Source organism: Podarcis muralis, chromosome 7, assembly GCF_964188315.1.
Source record: "Podarcis muralis chromosome 7, rPodMur119.hap1.1, whole genome shotgun sequence".
Classification (NCBI taxonomy): domain Eukaryota; kingdom Metazoa; phylum Chordata; class Lepidosauria; order Squamata; family Lacertidae; genus Podarcis; species Podarcis muralis.
In genome coordinates, this window is record NC_135661.1 from 76,973,788 (window position 1) to 76,992,077 (window position 18,290).

At 45.8% G+C, this 18,290-nt stretch overlaps 1 protein-coding gene across 1 annotated transcript; it reads left to right on the forward strand.

Annotated features, from left to right (window-relative positions):
• The first annotated feature begins 546 nt into the window (after positions 1-546).
• On the forward strand, positions 547-9,134 carry LOC114603460 (uncharacterized). Its single transcript, XM_028742477.2, has 4 exons — positions 547-703; positions 5,199-5,297; positions 6,201-6,314; positions 8,784-9,134. Exons 2-4 carry the CDS (start codon positions 5,249-5,251, stop codon positions 8,972-8,974), a joined length of 354 nt encoding a protein of 117 aa, XP_028598310.2. The 5' UTR covers positions 547-703; positions 5,199-5,248; the 3' UTR covers positions 8,975-9,134.
• The last annotated feature ends 9,156 nt before the right edge of the window (positions 9,135-18,290 follow it).

The window sequence follows — 18,290 nt, forward strand, 5'->3', positions numbered from 1 at the left end:
CCATCAATCCTAGTGGGAACTGGAGGAATAAATCATTCCCCCCCTCTCCCCAGACGAGGAGGTCAGGTAGACAGACAGTTGCTTTAAAAACAACCCAAGGTTTTAGCTAAATTGAACTGGCACGCGGTACTGTGGCCAGTGCCAAAAACAATTTGAAAACAGACCACTTCAGGAAGTCTTTTGCAGTTAGCAGCAAGCGGCGGCGAAGTGGGATGCTCTTTCTCTCATGAACTGCAGAACCAAAATAATAATAAATAAAAACGCAGCAGCCTCTGCGCCGGCATTTTGGAAAAGACCCCAAGCTGGGTCTAGGCTGGGGAGGTTGGGCAGTGCTTTTGTGTGTCTCCCAACGTTTCCTCTGCTGTGTCCAAACCTTGAGGTTTCCTGGAGTTGCTTAGCATCTCACCCAAATAGAGGAACACACAGCTTCCTCACTTGGGCCTTTTTTGGAGAAGCTTCATTGACACCGCCCCTATTTGGCCCGAGTCAATTTGATGGGGGCAGGTTGGAGGGCGGAGCAGCTGGTGTGTTGCTCCTCCCCCTTTCTGGGAAAGAAAAATACTTCTCCCTTTTATTCTGCAAAACATTCTCTGCTGCCTCAGACAGTGGGAGGAGACCTTGGTGTGATCAAGGATTCCAAAGAAGCTCAGTTCCCAGCTCTGGACGACGTTTGGAATTGCCTCTGCCTCCTTCATAGCTGCTGGTGAGTACTTTCGACTGCTTGGCATGGAAGACTTTAGGGCCTCGGGTGGGGTGGCTGGCTTCAAGCCTTCCATTACCCCTGGAAATTCACCACATGCTACCATTAAAAACCTATCTTCATCTCCAGATTGCCCTCTCATCCCGCGTAGGAATAAGCAAGCTGTAGCACTTTCCAATTAGCAAATTGATGAGCATCTCCCTGCTAATATATGAAAGCAGGAAGAGCAGAGGAGATGTGTTGAGTGAAAACATATTAGCTTGGTCTCTGGTATAGCTTGTTGACTGGCACCTGCTAGCTTCTGAACATGCCCCAGCTGTTTGGGTGGGGCTGGAAAGAAAGGACTCTCCTTCCTTGGAGGTTTTTAAGCAGCGGTTGGGTGGCCATCTGTCCTGGATGCTTTAGCTGAGATTCCTGCATTGCAGGGGGGTTGGACTAGATGACCCTTGGGTCCCTTCCAGGTCTAAGATTCTATGATTCCATGAATGGGGAAATACATTATTTTTTTCATCAAAGCTCACAACAAAGTGGTTGCGGCTGAGTAACAGAGCATCTGCTTTGTATGCCCCAAAGTCCCAGGTTCAATCCCGGGTATCTCCTCTGCTGGATAATCAAATACTTAAAAGGGTCTAATTAATACCTCTGCCTCTGCTGATAAATCAATTCATGATTGCCCCAAACCCTGGGGAGCTGCTGCTGATCTAGGTGGACCAAAGGTCTGGCTCAACATGAGGCAGTTTCCTGTCCAAAGACAGTTGGAGGCTTTTGCATTTGGTTTGCAAGAAAAAAAAGGGAGATGTCTCATTTGGCGCCAAGTGAATGCTGTTGCTTTTTAAAGGGGAAGATGAACATTGCTTTACAGGCTGGCATTGGGGAGTTGCCTGCTCCCCTTTGCTCATCATGCACAGTTGGGAGTTTGTACTATTAAAAAAAAAGTGCTGTTAAGTTTCCAGCAGTCTCTGTGCATGAGGAGAAAATGAAACAATCTCGCACAGAAGACTGGCCTTGGAAAAGGTGCAGGATGCGAAACATTCCGTGAGTTTCTGAATGATAATTGGAACGGAGTCTGTGGCTTGATTGGCTGTTTGTGAGAGAGGAAGAAAATGAGACATCAAAGGCGAGCGGCTGGGGAGAGAGAGGAGACAAATTTGCTGCTTGCAACCATATTATGGAACTTCCAAATACAGAGAGTTTTAATTCATAACCATATTTATTTAGGAAACTTATGGGCGTCTGACCAGACTTGCGGGGGGGGGGGGGCATGATTTCTGGGGCAACACAAATCCGAGGCTTGAAATCCGGGAGTGACATCATTTCAACACACAACTTTGGCCTCCTGCTGCATCTCAGTGTTTGACTCTTGGGGAGCCTGGCCCTTCTGGTCTCTTCTAAACAATTCCACCGAAGGTCCTTCCTCTCCCATCCAGGCCTCCTCTTTACTGATTGATCCCTGGATGAAAGTCGAGAGTGAGGGAGGGAAGAGCTATTTTACCCATTACGCAGAATGAGGTGTCTGACTGAGGTGGGAGCATTGCAGCTGGGGCGTGGCTGGGGGGGGGGAGGCTAGAGACCGGAGTTCCCCACTCCCTCATTCACCTCAACTGTGGCTGCCCTCTGGGCTAGTTACTATCTCTCACCACAACCTACTTTGCAGGGTTTTTGTGAGGATAAATTGGATAGGAGGAGAGAAATCACACATGCTGCTGCCTTGAGCGCCTTGAAGGAAAAGGATTCATGTGTTGTTATTATTATTATTTTTTAAAGTGAATTAACTAACTTCCCTAACGAACCCACAGGGATAGGCAAAAACACCAACCATGCAGGAGACTTGCGGACAAGGGCGAAATAGTTCTGCGAAGCCCCTTCTCAGACAGAGCTGGTAATCATAACACAAGAAAGACAGCAGTGAAGGCATAAGCTATAGAAACAACCTTTTTGAATATTTCTACATTTCAAAAACGTATTTTTGGGAAAGCTGTATACTGGGGAGGGGGTGGGAAAGGTTTAGGACAAAAGTGCTAAAGCTCTCCCACTCTGACGGACCTCCTGAAAATTGTTGGAGGTCTCAGCAGGCTACTTAATAAACTACTTTTGTCCCACAGATGGAAGAACATGCAGGATCCATATTTCAATACCTTTCTAATGTGACGGATGTGGGTGTGTTTGTGAGCCAAGTTCTAGGAAGGCAGGACGGGGCAGAGATATTCTTGGCTGTTTGGCAGCCTTTTTGTGTGTGCACTGCCTGAACGAAAGCTTGCAAGACCACAGTTTGAGGAGCAGTGTATTGTAGTGGTTAGAGCGTTGCAGTAGGACTTGGGAGGTGCCCTTGAATTATCACAACCTTGAACTCTTTGGAGGAAACAGGGGTTATACAAATAATAACAATCAAGCAAACCTCTGGCTTAGGATAGCCACACACTGGCAAAACTGGGCATCTCCCCCTTAATAAATGAATGGTGGCCTCTGGAAGGGAGTAGGAGAGAGCGAAAACCACAGTTGCTTGGACAGAACCTTGTGCAGAGCTTGGGAACTCATCCTCCCTGATCATTGGCCATGATGGCAGGAGATGCTGGGAACTGGAGTCCAACATCCTCTAGAGCAGAGTTCCCCAAACTTAGGTCTCCAGCTGTTTTTGGACTACAACTCCCATCGTCCCTAGCTAGCAGGACCGGTCGGTGGTCAGGGATGATGGGAACTGTAGTTCAAAACCAGCTGGAGACCCAAGTTTGAGAAACCCTGTTCTAGAGTGTCATAGGTTTCCCAGTCTGAGATCCAGTGTAGAATTTGGAGCTGGGGTGGCAACTTGAATAAAATAAGGGGGTCAGGTAAGGCTCACCTTACATAATCAATCGCATGATGCAGTGCGCACACACCATTTGAATGGCAATGCCTATCAACTTTGAGGGAGGACGGTCCTGTCAAATATTGCGGGGGGGGGGGGGGGGCTGAAGGGACCTCGGCCCCTAGGAGTTGGCTCTGGAGAGAGGTAGGTATAGCAGACCTTGACCTTCATATGTTATGGATGTAGCCACAGCTGGTAGCCGAGGGGCACAAATCACAGAAGTTCAGAGTTGATGGGCTCCTTAGACCTCAGTTCTGTGTCTAGCAAGGCTAGGCAAGGCCTAGGGAAGCTTTTTGCACCCAAGGACCACGATCTCTCCTGGGCAACCTCCCGTGGGCTACATTTCAGTGATGGGTGTGGCAGAGGCAAAAGTAGCCATAGTAACAAATGGGTGGTTGTTTTTTGCCTTTGTACAGTAACTACTTTCGACACACATTCACACACACACAAACACGGAATGAGCTTCCTCTTATTTTAATTAACTAACGGCTTTCTGGAGAGCCTCCCCCCCCTCCAATAAACCTCACTGCAGTGCTTCAGACACTGGTTTGGCAACCACTCCCTGAACAGCTTGCCTAGGCCGTCTGCCACCGCCATGACTTTCTTGCCTACTTGTCTGCTGTTCTGTCATCACACTGAAGTGGGCCACCTACTGGTGGCCCTGTGAACTGCAGCTTGACAACAGCCTTACACACACACACACAAACACAGTAAAACTGATTCATTTTTTTACCCACACTGTCACAAACTCTATACAAACGAGAGGTGCTTTCATTAGCTCAAAAAGATACTGCTTGATATATCCTTGATATTCACTGTTCCAGAACAGAATGAAAAATGCCCACCATTCCAGAAAGTTCATAGAATCATAGAACTGGAAGAGACCCCAATGGTCATCTAGTCCAACCCTCCTCTGATGCAGGAATCTAAACTTAACAGGAATTTGCTTGCTTCTGAAACATGTCACCTTCACCATTATTGAAAGCACAAAAAACAATGTGCAGACTTATTCAGTTCATTTCTACTTGCTTTGCATCTCTTTCCTTGGAGGTTTTTAAGCAGAGGTTGGGTGGCCATCTCTCGTGGATGCTTTAGCTGAGATTCCTGCATTCCAGGGGGTTGGACTAGATGACCTGAGGGGTTCCTTCAAATTCTACAATTCTATGATTCTATAATAATAATACTACTAATAATACTAATAAATTAATAAGAAATTTTATTTATTTATAATAAATTTTATTTATCCACGGCCAGAGCCAGGCTCAGGGTGGCTAACACCAGTAAAAGTACAGTAAAAACATAATGGGGGGGGGACCAATTTAAAATACAGGTTAAAATGCAATTTAAAATGCAGCCTCATTTTAAAAGTAGCCCATAGATCAAAACCATAAGCAGAGGGAAACATGAGGGTCAGACTGAGTCCAAACCAAAGGCCAGGCGGAACATTGTTTTCCATAGTGAGGAACTTCTGAGTAGGATTTCCAATTCTGGAAGGTCAGGGATTATATCTGAGGAAAGGTGGACATTTATCAGCCAGCATGAGGACTTTGTAGCCATTCAGGGTTTTTCTGTTGCTTTTCAGCGACATCTCCAACTTCCTTAGGAATGTGCCTGCTTCCCCACTGAATGTCTTTTGCGTCTTATTTTCTTTTGCAGACATTTTGGTCCAAGGAACATCTTTCCTCAAACAGAGACTTTCCATCACCATGCAGGCTGTCCTGGGACTTCTCCTCTTTTCTGTGCTTCTTGCTGGAGGTAATTAGAGACTGGAGAGATATCCAGTTAATTTTCATGAGAACCAGCCCAATTTGAACTTTACAAGAGCCTTGAGCTAGCCTTCAAAATTTGACCCTGTGGGTCTCCACCCCCCACAATAAAAAAACCAGAGAATTGTAGAGTTGGAGGGAACAACAAGGATCATCTATCCCAGTGTTTCCCAACCTTTTCCCCACTGTGCCCCCCTTCCAATCTTGTTTTCTTCCTGTGCCCCCCCATGGGTTAGTCAAGGGGGGCGGGGGGCAGCGGCACCCCAATAAGTAATATATGGGAGAATTTTAAAAAGCAAGTGGTCCTCACTGACCTGGTGCAAAAAGATCTTGTCATCTGTAGGAGCCCTGGCTCCCTAGATAAAACACTATAGCCCCCCACACCCTTACCTGGGAGTCAGGCCCACTGAACTCAGTGTGGCTTTCTTCTGAGTAGACACTTAGTTATTTCCTAGATGCAAATCAGCAGCACCAGATGACCTCGCTTGGCTAGGTGCTGGGGTGGATTTCTGTTCTGTTGTTCTTCCCAATGGGAAGGGGGGGGGGAATTTTAGGGCATCATAATGTCTGCCATAATAATGTATGTTTGTATTATGCACATACATAATAATATATGTACTGGGTTGTTTTCCTGGACGAGGGCTGGGATTACCATAGTAATCCCATAGTATGATTACCATACAGTATTATATTATATTTTAGGGCCAATTAAAGACTTCCCCTACTTTATTCCTAGTGGTGAGAAGAGGGGAAAGAACGAAAATATGCGAATGGTTTAGAGGGCACAGCATAATGCCATCCCTTATCTCCCATGAAAAGGCAGCTAATTGCTCAGTTGTGTTATCATTTCTGGCTTTATTTGACACACACCCTTTTTATTCCCTTTTCCCAGCTAGTTCTTTGGAATGTGAAGTATGCAGCAGTAACGCTAAAACTTGCTCTGGACGAAAGGTGACTTGTGAAGATAAGAATGATGTCTGCCAACATTTAGTGACCGAAGTCAGCGGTAAGTGAGAGGGAGCCTAAGTCTTTCTCAGCCAATGGTAACGCTGTGCTGTGCATTATCCTCGGGAATATATGAAGTGGCCTAGTGGGTGTAGCGATGGTTGAATGTGGGGAATGTATGGTCATTCAGATGTTCCTGAATTCCAACACCCAGCACCCCTGACCCTCAACCATGCTGGCCGAGGCTGATGGGAGATGGAGCCCCAACAATACCTGTAAGGCCACACCTTCCCCACCAGTGAAGAAAGGACAACTGTGTGGTGGGTCCACCAATGTCTGGAAGGGCACTGACATATATGGATTCAAGTTTGGCTCACCTGTGTTTTGCTTCAAAGACATGTCCAATTTTATTTTTGAACTACAGCCCTTTCCTGGGGGAAGAGGAAAACTTCAGAGCAAACTTTTCAAATGCAAGAAGAATTTGGAGAGAGAGAGGGGAAGGGGCTTATAATTGCAGTGGGGGCTTCTTTCCTCCTTCCGTTTTCTTTTTTCTTTTCTGTTTAAAATTTTTATTTTCAAAGTTTCAAAAAACCCCACAATTTTACACACACACACACACACTTACATTAAGCCATAATCCATATCTGTACATTTATGAGGTACCCTGAACCCCCGGACATCCCCCCACCTCTCCCTTGGCTTCCAAAATTTATCTTTCTTTTTTACTGCATCTAATTACATTTATCTAAATTATTACACATCAATTTTATCCTTTGTCGTTTTAAATTACAAGTGCCATATCACTCCTGCTAACCTTTTTAAATGTTTACACTGTTCTTTAACATATTCTATAAAGTTATGCCATTCTTTGTCAAATTTATTATCCTCTTGGTGCCTGATCTTCCCAGTCAGCCTTGCCATTTCCGCATAGTCCATCATTATCCATTCTTCTTTTGATGGGGGTCTTTCTTCTTTCCATCCCTGGGCAAATAATATTCTCAGCTTCTTTCCTCCTTTCATTGCCGCTATCATAATCATTCTTACCATTCCCCCCTCCCCCCAATTGGCGGTGAAGGAGCAAAGATTTGGCTAATGCCACAGTCGTTCTGCTTTCCCGCAGAACCCTGCCTTTTGCTTCTGACAGCTTGAATGACACTTGAATGACAAGAGAGAGAAAAAGATCCCCCTTCCCCTTAGTCACGTTTGCAATCAGTCTCCCCAACTGCAGACTCATTCCACACAAACACACAAAAAGGAACTGGCACCTGTGAATGGGGAGTGATCCACAGCCATTAATAGCTGGATTTGATGTGGAAACATTTCCCCCACCCCATGACCACAAAGAAAGTACTGTAATGCACTTAAGGATCCTTTTATGGGATATTTATCAGCAACCTTTAGCGTCAACCCTTCTCAAACTTGCTTCCAGTAAGATGTCTTAATGCACAATGCACCATCAATTTCAAATCCCAAAACAACTGTGCACATCTTAAATTTGTCCCGTACGGGAAAGTTGCACAGTCCATAGTTAAATTCTGGGATTTGCTTCCATTATGCAGTAGTGGCTACCAACTGGGACAGCTGCCCCATTTAAAGGGGGATTAAGAAAATGCATTGTGCATCCAGCTTTCCACGGCTACTAGATATGACATATATCTAGTACCTCCAGTGTCAGAGACAGCATGCATCTGAATATCAGCTGCTGAGGAAAACATGTTGGGAAAGTGCTGTTGCATCCATATCTTGCTTCTGGTCCGTAGGAATCTGGTTGGCTATTGTAGGAACAGAAGCAAGGACTTTGACTTCATCTAGTGGGATCCTTTTTCTGTTCTTTCAATAAAAATGAGATTGATTTTGAAAAACCCTTAACCAGCAGCAATATGACAGAAACACCCAACCCAGTCTCAAAGTAGTGATGTAGTACATCTTCAGGGCCGGCTCACCCGTGAGGCAAGGTGAAGTGACAGCCTCAGGCAGCAGACTCCACATGGGCAGCAGATCTGGCCTCTAAGGAATGCATCATCTGCTGTTGTCACCACAGTGGTGTGTTTCTTGGAGGCTGGTTTTACCGTCTCCCCGGCTGGTTTTACCGAGCCCCCTCCCAATGCCGCCTCTGCAGAGGCACGTTGGTGAATAGGAGGCACTGCTGGTTTCCTCCTGGTCTTGTTCCTGATGTAGATCTTCTCTCACACCTTCTTCCCTGGCTGGGGGGGGGGGGGAATGGGAACACTACCACCATTTTGTGGTTTGCCTCAGATGCCACCATGTCTTGGACTGGCCCTGTGTGTCCCTGTTCTTAGAAACATCCCAAGGAGCCTTTGCGATAAATCCACACAAACACCGTCATATCTTGCTGCGAGTAGAATAAGACGTGTTCTTGTGATTATTTCGTGTGGCTCTGATTTTGTTCGCCTCCTTGAGCACGCAACTGAAAAGAATGGATGCCAGTGGCATGGAAATGTATTGTCTGGGCCATAATGGCTTGGAACGTTGATTCTGCGGATAACCCATCTTTCTTTTCTACATCCAGGGACGTTCCGCGTCGAAAAGAAGTGTGAGAAGAAGGCTACGTGTGAGTCTTTTAAAAACCAGATAGGGAAGTCTGCACCTGGTCAATTTACGGGAGTAATCAATGAAATTGTGTGTGACAAGGCCCCTTCACCTTATGCATCACTCCTCCTGGCCCTCTCTGGGCTCCTGCTGAAGAATGTCCTCTTCTAATGGACCACGTGCAGCAACTCAGCATGAAAAAACGCTTCCAACGCATTACTCGCATGCCATCTTCTTTGAACTTGCTCCTTTGGCTTTCCAACTGTTTTTGTCCTCCTGTATGATTGGCTGAATGGAAATGAATAAAAAAATGATACCTGGAGGGAGAAAAGAGTACCTGCTTCTCTTCATTTGGGAATGAGGGGTAGGTGAGGAAGGAATTCCCCCCACCATTCACACTGGCTAGCTCAAGGTGTGACAACCTCCAGATGTACCACACCGTCTGGGCTAGGGAAGAGCTGGCCCTCAGCCTAATTAGGACTGCCCCTTGACCCCTCAAATGGCCCACAAGGCCATTTTGTTTTCTTTTTCTTTACAAACCATGCCCACCTGTCGGTCTTGTGACATTGCCTTTCAATCATCCTGGCCATCTGCTATTGACGCTGATGATTTGTGCCTCACTGCAGTGGCAAGTAGAGCTTCAGCCGCTGCATTCCGTGAGGCTTTTGTTCTTCACCCCCCCCCCTTATTTCTTCATTTGAAATAGATGCATCCTTTGCTAAGGTTGTTGTTGTTGTTCAGTTGTTTAGTCATGTCCGACTCTTTGTGACCCCATGGACCAGAGCACACCAGGCACTCCTGTCTTCCACTGCCTCCCGCAGTTTGGTCAAACTCATGCTGGTAGCTGCGAGAACATTGTCCAACCATCTCGTCCTCTGTCGTCCCCTTCTCCTTGTGCTTTCCCAACATCAGAGTCTTTTCCAGGGAGTCTTCTCTTCTCATGAGGTGGCCAAAGTATTGGAGCATCAGCTTCAGGATTTGTCCTTCCAGTGAGCGCTCAGGGCTGATTTCCTTAAGAATGGATAGGTTTGATCTTCTTGCAGTCCATGGGACTCTCAAGAGTCTCTTCCAGCACCATAATTCAAAAGCATCAATTCTTCGGCGATCAGCCTTCTTTATGGTCCATCTCTCACTTCCATACATCACTACTGGGAAAACCATAGCTTTACCTATACGGACCTTTGTCGGCAAGGTAATGTCTCTGCTTTTTAAGATGCTGTCTAGGTTTGTCATTGCTTTTCTCCCAAGAAGCGGACAATTCCACACACTCTTCCTTCTTCCCATCTCAGGCCAGGAGAGGCCTTTGGAGAAGCAGTGCAGGGAGGGGAGAAGGTGTTGGTCTTTAGATCTTTCTTTTTATTTGAAAGCAGCTCTTGTGGGACTCCACTCAATTAAAGCTGACATTTGTGTGCATGCGTGTCTAGCATCAGCTAAAGACACAGCAAAACTCAAGTTGTGACTAAATTGTAGTGATTCGGTCCACATTAACACCATACATTGAAAAGCACCATGAGACCACACAGCTTCACCCAAAGAATTTTGGGAGCTGTAGTCTCTTAAGAGTGCAGAAGGTTGTTAGGATACCCCAATTCCTTTTAGAGTGCTACAATTTTCAGAGTTCTCCGGGAGGAGGGATTGATTGCTAAACTAGGGGTCTCCTGAAAATTCTCAGCACCTGTAACAAACTTCTTTTCCCAGGATGCTTTTGGGGGAAGATGTGACTGTTTAAAGTGTTACCTTTGTGCTTTAAATGTATGGTGTGAAAGTGACCTTAATGAAGAGGTTTAGTTTAGAACACTTCCTGATTCTTTGTCAATTGTTGCTGCTGCAACCTGATCTCAGCTAACAGCAGCAGTCCTATTATTTTGAAGGAGATTCCTCTCTGTTCTGTAACAGAAGCTCACGGCTAAATGGGAGGTTAGGAATGGGGCTTTATATTTCTTTGTATCACAACCCTGGTATGAAATTCCATGCCATGGCTAGATTCTGATTTAAACAGGCACTATTTGATTTATTTTTAATTTTTTAACCTTTCCCCTGCTCCTGATGCATTTGCCAACAATTGGATTTTCTTATTTAACTGATTTAATATAACAGAATTTATATACTGCTGGATAGTAAGAAAAACTTCACAAAAATATAAAATAAAAATTTAAAATTATTAATAAAACCAGGTATTTAAGAATTATTCAAAAGATGATTGAAATCAACAGAAGCTAAAATGAGATAAAACACATGAAACTTCTGCTTGCCTGAACAAAAAATCATGAGAGTTGAACTGTACAATTCAGACCATTTAGCCCAATCTATTACATAATGGCTCTGTAATTAAGGATATAATTACATGACCTTAGCAAAGTGTTATCTGGCCTCTACTTAAATGCTTCTGGTGAAAGAGTCCCAAAGCTCCCAGGGCAGTCGATTCCCCTTCCCTAGCCTTTGGAAGCATGGTGATGATAAGCCCATGGTGGAGTCTGGAGGAAGAAGGTTTGGCAATAGTTTGAAGCATTCAGCAAATGCAAGCTTCGTCATCCAGGACCACGGACAGCTCCCAGGGAAGAGACAATTTGTGCTCTGTGTTAACTGAGCCATTCTATCTGTGAGCCTCCAGATGTTGGGCTATTTTGCTGTGAAAACCAAAATGTCACTGCCTCCTTTCTACATTCAGAAAATCCAGTTAGACTTCAGCACTGACAATGGGAAACACTTCCCCCAATTGTTTCTGATGCTGCTTCTGTCACCTGCTGCCTAAGGCTACATTCACACCATAAATTAAAAGCAGTAGGATGCCAATTTACACAGTCATGGCTTCCCCTGAAGAATTCTGGGAGCTGTTGGTTGGGAAGGGTGTTGAGAGTTGTTAGGAGACCCCCCCCCATTACTCTCTCAAAGCTGCAGTTCCCAGCATTCCCTGGGAAAAGGGATTGATTGTTAAATTACTCTGAGAATGGTAGCTCTGTAAGGCGAAGAGGGGCCTCCTAAGAACTCTTAGCAGCCTTAGCAAATAACAGCTCGCAGAATTGTTTGGAGGAAGCCATGATTGTGCAAAGTGGTCTCAGAATGCTTTCAATCGATGGTGTGAATAACTTATTAGTCAGTTCCACCTGCCATTGGCTCTGGGTCCACCTGCTGTTAGGCACCCTGCCTCCAGCCCCACCAGTCTCAAATGAGGACAGTCACAACCATTAAAATTTTAATTGAACTGAACTTAACCCCAATCCCTAGTTATAGTCACCCTTGTGCCTAGTTCTATTAATTTTAGGGGAGACAAGCAAGGAAGGAGCTTTCTCCACCAATCTATTTGGTTAGGCACCCAAGGTGAAACAAATGTTTGCATGTATTTTTGCAAGTTGAGGATATTTCCAGGAATCCGTGGCCCCCTGGAGGAAAACTCAGATAAAAAATGACCACATAAGGAGATGCAATCTGAAATGCAATGAGAGACAGTAATGGTTCTGGGTCTGCTGGACATAACAATTACACTTGGCTGTTTCCTTAGGTGAGTCATCTGAAGTTACAGGAAAGAGCTGGCAGGTTCTACATCTGATTTAAAAAGCTCATTTCAAGCAATTTCCATGTGCTTGAATGAGAACAAAAGAAAAGACCAGCTGGATCAGGCCAAAGGGTTTTAAGTCCAGCCTCCTTCTCCCACAATGGCCAAACAGGTGCATTATACACAAGCATAATGCCATTCTCCCACTCATAAAGCCCAGAAGCCGCTATTCATAGGGGAGTTGCTCCAGCCCCTTGATATTTTTTGTTGGCCTTTTCTACACCTTTTGCAGTTCTACAACTTCAGTTTGTGGGTACAGTGACCAGAACAGAATTACAAGCCTGGTAGATGAAGGGAACGCAGTGGATGTAGCCTACCTTGATTTCAGCAAGGCATTTGACAAGGTGCCCCATGATATTCTTGTAAAGAAGCTGGTAAAATGCGGTCTTGACTATGCTACCACTCAGTGGATTTGTAACTGGCTGACTGACCGAACCCAAAGGGTGCTCATCAATGGTTCCTCTTCATCCTGGAGAAGAGTGACTAGTGGGGTGCCACAGGGTTCTGTCTTGGGCCCGGTCTTATTCAACATCTTTATCAACGACTTGGATGATGGACTCAAGGGCATCCTGATCAAATTTGCAGGTGACACCAAACTGGCTAACACCCCAGAGGACAGGATCACACTTCAAAACGACCTTGACAGATTAGAGAACTGGGCCAAAACAAACAAGATGAACTTTAACAGGGAGAAATGTAAAGTATTGCACTTGGGCAAAAAAAATGAGAGGCACAAATACAAGATGGGGGACACCTGGCTTGAGAGCAGTACATGTGAAAAGGATCTAGGAGTCTTGGTTGACCACAAACTTGACATGAGCCAACAGTGTGACGCGGCAGCTAAAAAAGCCAATGCAATTCTGGGCTGCATCAATAGGAGTATAGCATCTAGATCAAGGGAAGTAATAGTGCCACTGTATTCTGCTCTGGTCAGACCTCACCTGGAGTACTGTGTCCAGTTCTGGGCACCACAGTTCAAGAAGGACACTGACAAACTGGAACGTGTCCAGAGGAGGGCAACCAAAATGGTCAAAGGCCTGGAAACGATGCCTTATGAGGAACGGCTAAGGGAGCTGGGCATGTTTAGCCTGGAGAAGAGGAGGTTAAGGGGTGATATGATAGCCATGTTCAAATATATAAAAGGATGTCACATAGAGGAGGGAGAAAGGTTGTTTTCTGCTGCTCCAGAGAAGCGGACACGGAGCAATGGATCCAAACTACAAGAAAGAAGATTCCACCTAAACATTAGGAAGAACTTCCTGACAGTAACAGCTGTTTGACAGTGGAATTTGCTGCCAAGGAGTGTGGTGGAGTCTCCGTCTTTGGAGGTCTTTAAGCAGAGGCTTGACAACCATATGTCAGGAGTGCTCTGATGGTGTTTCCTGCTTGGCAGGGGGTTGGACTCGATGGCCCTTGTGGTCTCTTCCAACTCTATGATTCTATGATTCTATGAAATTTTCCAGGTTCCATCCCCTCCAAAGGGGTGGTCATGCCTGCTAATTGCAATCAGTTCTGACAGAAGATTTTAAAATTTATAGATCAAGGTAGCTCCTGTGTCTGCAAACAAGAGTCACTTTGGCCAAAAGGGGGAGAGGCATTCTAGCTATCTCTAGATTCCCCATTATAACGAATGGGACAACATAAATTCGTTTATACAGAATGACTCAGAACCCAGAGCATATATCAAAGCATATAAAGCACAGAGTGATTCAAACACCAATCCGATTATTTTTAAAAAAGACACAGAGTACAGTGGTACCTTGGTTTAGGAACAGCTTAGTTTATGAACAACTTGGACTAAGAACGCTGCAAACCTGGAAGTAGGTGTTTTAGTTTGTGAACTTTGCCTTGGAATAAGAACATGTTTCGCTTCCTGTTGAATCTGTTCCATTTGTAAATTGAGTCCCCCGCTGCTGTGGGAAAGCACACCTTGGTTTAAGAATGGTTTAAGAACAGACTTCCAGAATGGATTAAGTTCACAAACCAAGGTACCACTGTAAATTTCTGTGCCAACATAGAGGAGGGAGAAAGGTTGTTTTCTGCTGCTCCAGAGAAGCGGACACGGAGCAATGGATCCAAACTACAAGAAAGAAGATTCCACCTAAACATTAGGAAGAACTTCCTGACAGTAACAGCTGTTTGACAGTGGAATTTGCTGCCAAGGAGTGTGGTGGAGTCTCCGTCTTTGGAGGTCTTTAAGCAGAGGCTTGACAACCATATGTCAGGAGTGCTCTGATGGTGTTTCCTGCTTGGCAGGGGGTTGGACTCGATGGCCCTTGTGGTCTCTTCCAACTCTATGATTCTATGAACTGAACATAGTATTCCCAGTATGAATTGAATAGAGGTACCGCTAGCGGAGAAGTAGTACCTCTGGTGAGGAGACAAATTGTGCTCCTTCTGGGGTAATTTGTCTATCTTTGGTCCCTACCCTGCATTCAGCTCTCACCTGTGGCTCTAGAAGCTATCAGCATGCAACAGTGGCTACAGCACCGGGAAATGGCTTTAACTGGACAGTTAAAACCAGGTGTCAGCAACCTAAGGCCCATGGGCTGGAAGTGGCCTGTGGAGGTTGTTTGACCAGCCCACGAGCCACGCCCGAACCAAGCTGCCTGCTTGTGCACTGCGCTAAACCGGTGAAGCGTGGCATGGGGGACTCGCTTCAGTGGCACCAGAAATCACGTCTGTGCAGACGCAGATGCCGGAAATTGCGGGTGCGCATGCGCAGATGCCGAAAATTATGGGTGCGCATGCGCAGATGCTGAAAATTATGGGGGCGCATGCTCATGCGTGATCTGGCACATGAAGGGATCTCCGCGGGACCGATCTGGCCCAGGCAAGATAAACCTTGCTGACCCCTGGCTAAAACAGGTGAGGGTAGCCAATGTTGGAAAAACACCCTGGGGGTGCCTGCAAGCCTCCGAAACTTTGAGCGTCCTCTGATGCTGCAGATGTGATTTACAACAATCTCATCCGCAGCATCGGAGGAGTGAAATTGCTAACAGCCAACAGGTCTCAAACCCTTGGTGAGTTAGGGACTCGCCCCGCAAGTAAGGCAGGCTCTGGTGGACTGAGTGGATGAAACCAATAGTGGGTCCAATGGCCAAGAAGGCAGTTTCTGCACATGCTGTAAGAGGGAAGAGAGGGGCAAACAGGGCTTGTCAACCTGGGAAGGTAGCCTATCTAGGAGAAGAAAAACTCTGATCCTAAACCTCCACTGCCTTGTGGGATATCTACAGGAGAAGAAAAGGCTAAGGAGTTAACCCTACACAAATCCAGAGTGGAGTCCCTAGACAGTTGGATGGCAACTTGTGCCCCTCCTTCCAGCAAGTTCTGCAGTCAAGCTGGTGCCAAAAGTATTGCTCTGCTTTCTTTTAGACCACATCAGCATGGCCAAGAGGGAGGTCTGATCGCCTAGACATCCCAGGACCTCCATTTACACTGCCCAGGTTTGCACCTTGGGGAGGTCACTTCAGTGCTGCTAACACAGCAGTTTGACTTCACTGCCAGAGGCACACTCCATTGTCTCTCGAGGCGGAGGGATGCCAACACCTTTGATGTTAGTAGCTTTGTTTTTCGTTCCATTCCTGATGATTCCCAGAAGGGAATTTGCCCTTTTCACAGCAGCCACACATCCAGCTATCAGCTGATTATACCAACCCAGTCAGGTCAAATCCTGCTTATTGACCCACCTTGTGACTCAGGTGTGGGTTTCAGAGCTTCACAGCAAAGGCTAACATCCTTGATGAAAGAGGATGTGGAAAGACATTTCCTGCCAATGTACCTAACCTCACCCAGTTACAATTTCCCAATCTATTTCTTCTCACTGAAAGTATATTTGCTGCAACAGGTTTGTGGTGTGTTTCCCAAGTTCCTCAGATGAGAGAGGACTTTTGTACTTGTTTATACTGAATTGTCTACTTCCTCTTCTTGGTTCTTCTTCTTCTTGGTTCTTCTTCTTCTTGGTTCTTCTTCTTCTTCTTCTTCTTCTTCTTCTTCTTCTTCTTCTTCTTCTTCTTCTTCTTCTCCAGATCAGCCACTCCCTCAACCTGGGAGATAGCAGGTTGGAAAGAACCTTAACCCAGGGTGGAGCTTCGGAGAGCATAGCTTCAGCAAGGAATCACTTAGCAAGGAACTGCTCAGGTTGATTTTGCAAGCTTTTATAGCAGGCAGCCCCACAGGATCGGCTCTCCAGGATCACCTGGTTTTCACCAACAACTGGTATTTCAGAAGTATTGCTGGCTCTGACCATGGAGGCAGAGTATAGCTGTAATGGCTAGTAGCCTCCGATAGCAATTTTTTCCACTAATTTGTCTAAACGTATTCAAAAGCCAACTAAGTTGGTGGCCATCACTGACTCCTGTGGGTTCAGTTCAGTTTTGTGGGGTGGGCTCCATCCTGATGGCCCCAGAAGGCCCTTTGATTGCATCATGTATTCAGATGGCCACCTTCCAAAGCAATCAATGTAGTGGATTAAGGATATAAAGAAAAGGTATCAAAATCAAGATGTTGAGTCCCAATTAGGCAATTGTATGCATACAAGGTTGCACCAACCAGAGTAGTCAGATTACATTTGCTGCGTAGAACAAGGATCCATTTGTTCCAGTGCAAAGGGCAAATATTTCCCATGATTTTCAATAGCCAGCCATTATACTTCTTTCTCTGTTAATTATTTCCTTCTCCCACTCCATGCCAAAACACTTCAGTGGCAACCCATACAGCAAGCCAAGCAGTCCATGTATAGGACAGGAAGGAGGTGGGTGCCTGAGATGTATGTATGTGTAGCTGTTAAGGATGTGCACATCCCCCTTGACCCAACCTGAGTTGACTTGGGGAACACCCGACCTGGTCCATGGGGCAGAGCTAATGTTACACTGGTTTTGTAAGCCCTTATTAAACGTATGAGATGCTGAATCATCTTCCACCGTCAGCCAAGAGCAGGAGACTTCCATCCTGCTGGTGTCTGCTTCCCGAGCGCATTATCTGAGGGGAACATGCTGGCAAAGCAGACTCCTGCGGCTTTCCTGCCCCATACTCCATCCCCTGACAGCCCTGGGCCATTCTGTGCTTCCCAGCCCAATGCAATAAAGCACACCTGTTGTTGTTGGGGACATCTGTTACTTGGTCAGAACAGCAGCAGTTGCTGGGGAACCCATCAAAAGTACAGTCCACAGGCCTATAAATCACACAGGCTTATAGGGATGTATTTCCTCACCTTAGCTTTGCACAGGCATAGAAATCAAGTCCTGTAACAAAGAAGAGGCTACAGCTGGATAACCAGGGGCACCAACTTGGGTCTCAGGTTATGGGTGCCCAGCGCACATGACGTGACATCATGACGTCACAGGTTCCAAGGTCTTGCAAGGCCTCAGGAGTGACTTCCGGTGCTTCGTAGGGCACCAGAAGTTGCGTGAGAGGCCCTGCAGTGTGGGTGCTGAGCACCTACAACAATTTTTTGTGGGTGCCTGGGCCCCCAGGGCTCTCTATAGTTGACACCCCTGTAGGTGACGAAGCAATAACTTTATCCAGAAGAGCAAAAGTAACACCCCAGGCATGGGCTGGAGGAAGAACAAGGCCATAGATTCAACTGTCAGTGTCAGCAAATTCCTTCACACTTCTTCACAGGCATCCTAGCTCTTTTACAGCGTCCTTTTGTTTATTATTCTCTTCACATTTACCTTTACTGAATATGCCTCTTAGGTTATCTATCAGTATATAGGCATATCAATAAGTTTTTCATCACGGGAACATGTTGACAAAGCAAACCCCTGCAGTTTTCCTGTCCAGTACGTCATCCCCTCACAGGCCATGGCCTCCTGCAATTTACACTGTCCACAGTTAACCATGTTACATGTTACATGTTACAGTTACTGCTTTACCACAGATTCTTGTTTATAAAAAGTGTTGTTTACATATTCACATTGAGCACAGGTACAA

Bases quoted from the DNA above. Each gene is read 5' to 3' on its own strand.
- LOC114603460 (XM_028742477.2), top strand. From the start codon at position 5,249: ATGCAGGCTGTCCTGGGACTTCTCCTCTTTTCTGTGCTTCTTGCTGGA. The intron at 5,298-6,200 runs GTAATTAGAGAC...CCCTTTTCCCAG, and splicing joins TTCTGTGCTTCTTGCTGGAG to CTAGTTCTTTGGAATGTGAA. The intron at 6,315-8,783 runs GTAAGTGAGAGG...TTCTACATCCAG, and splicing joins TTTAGTGACCGAAGTCAGCG to GGACGTTCCGCGTCGAAAAG.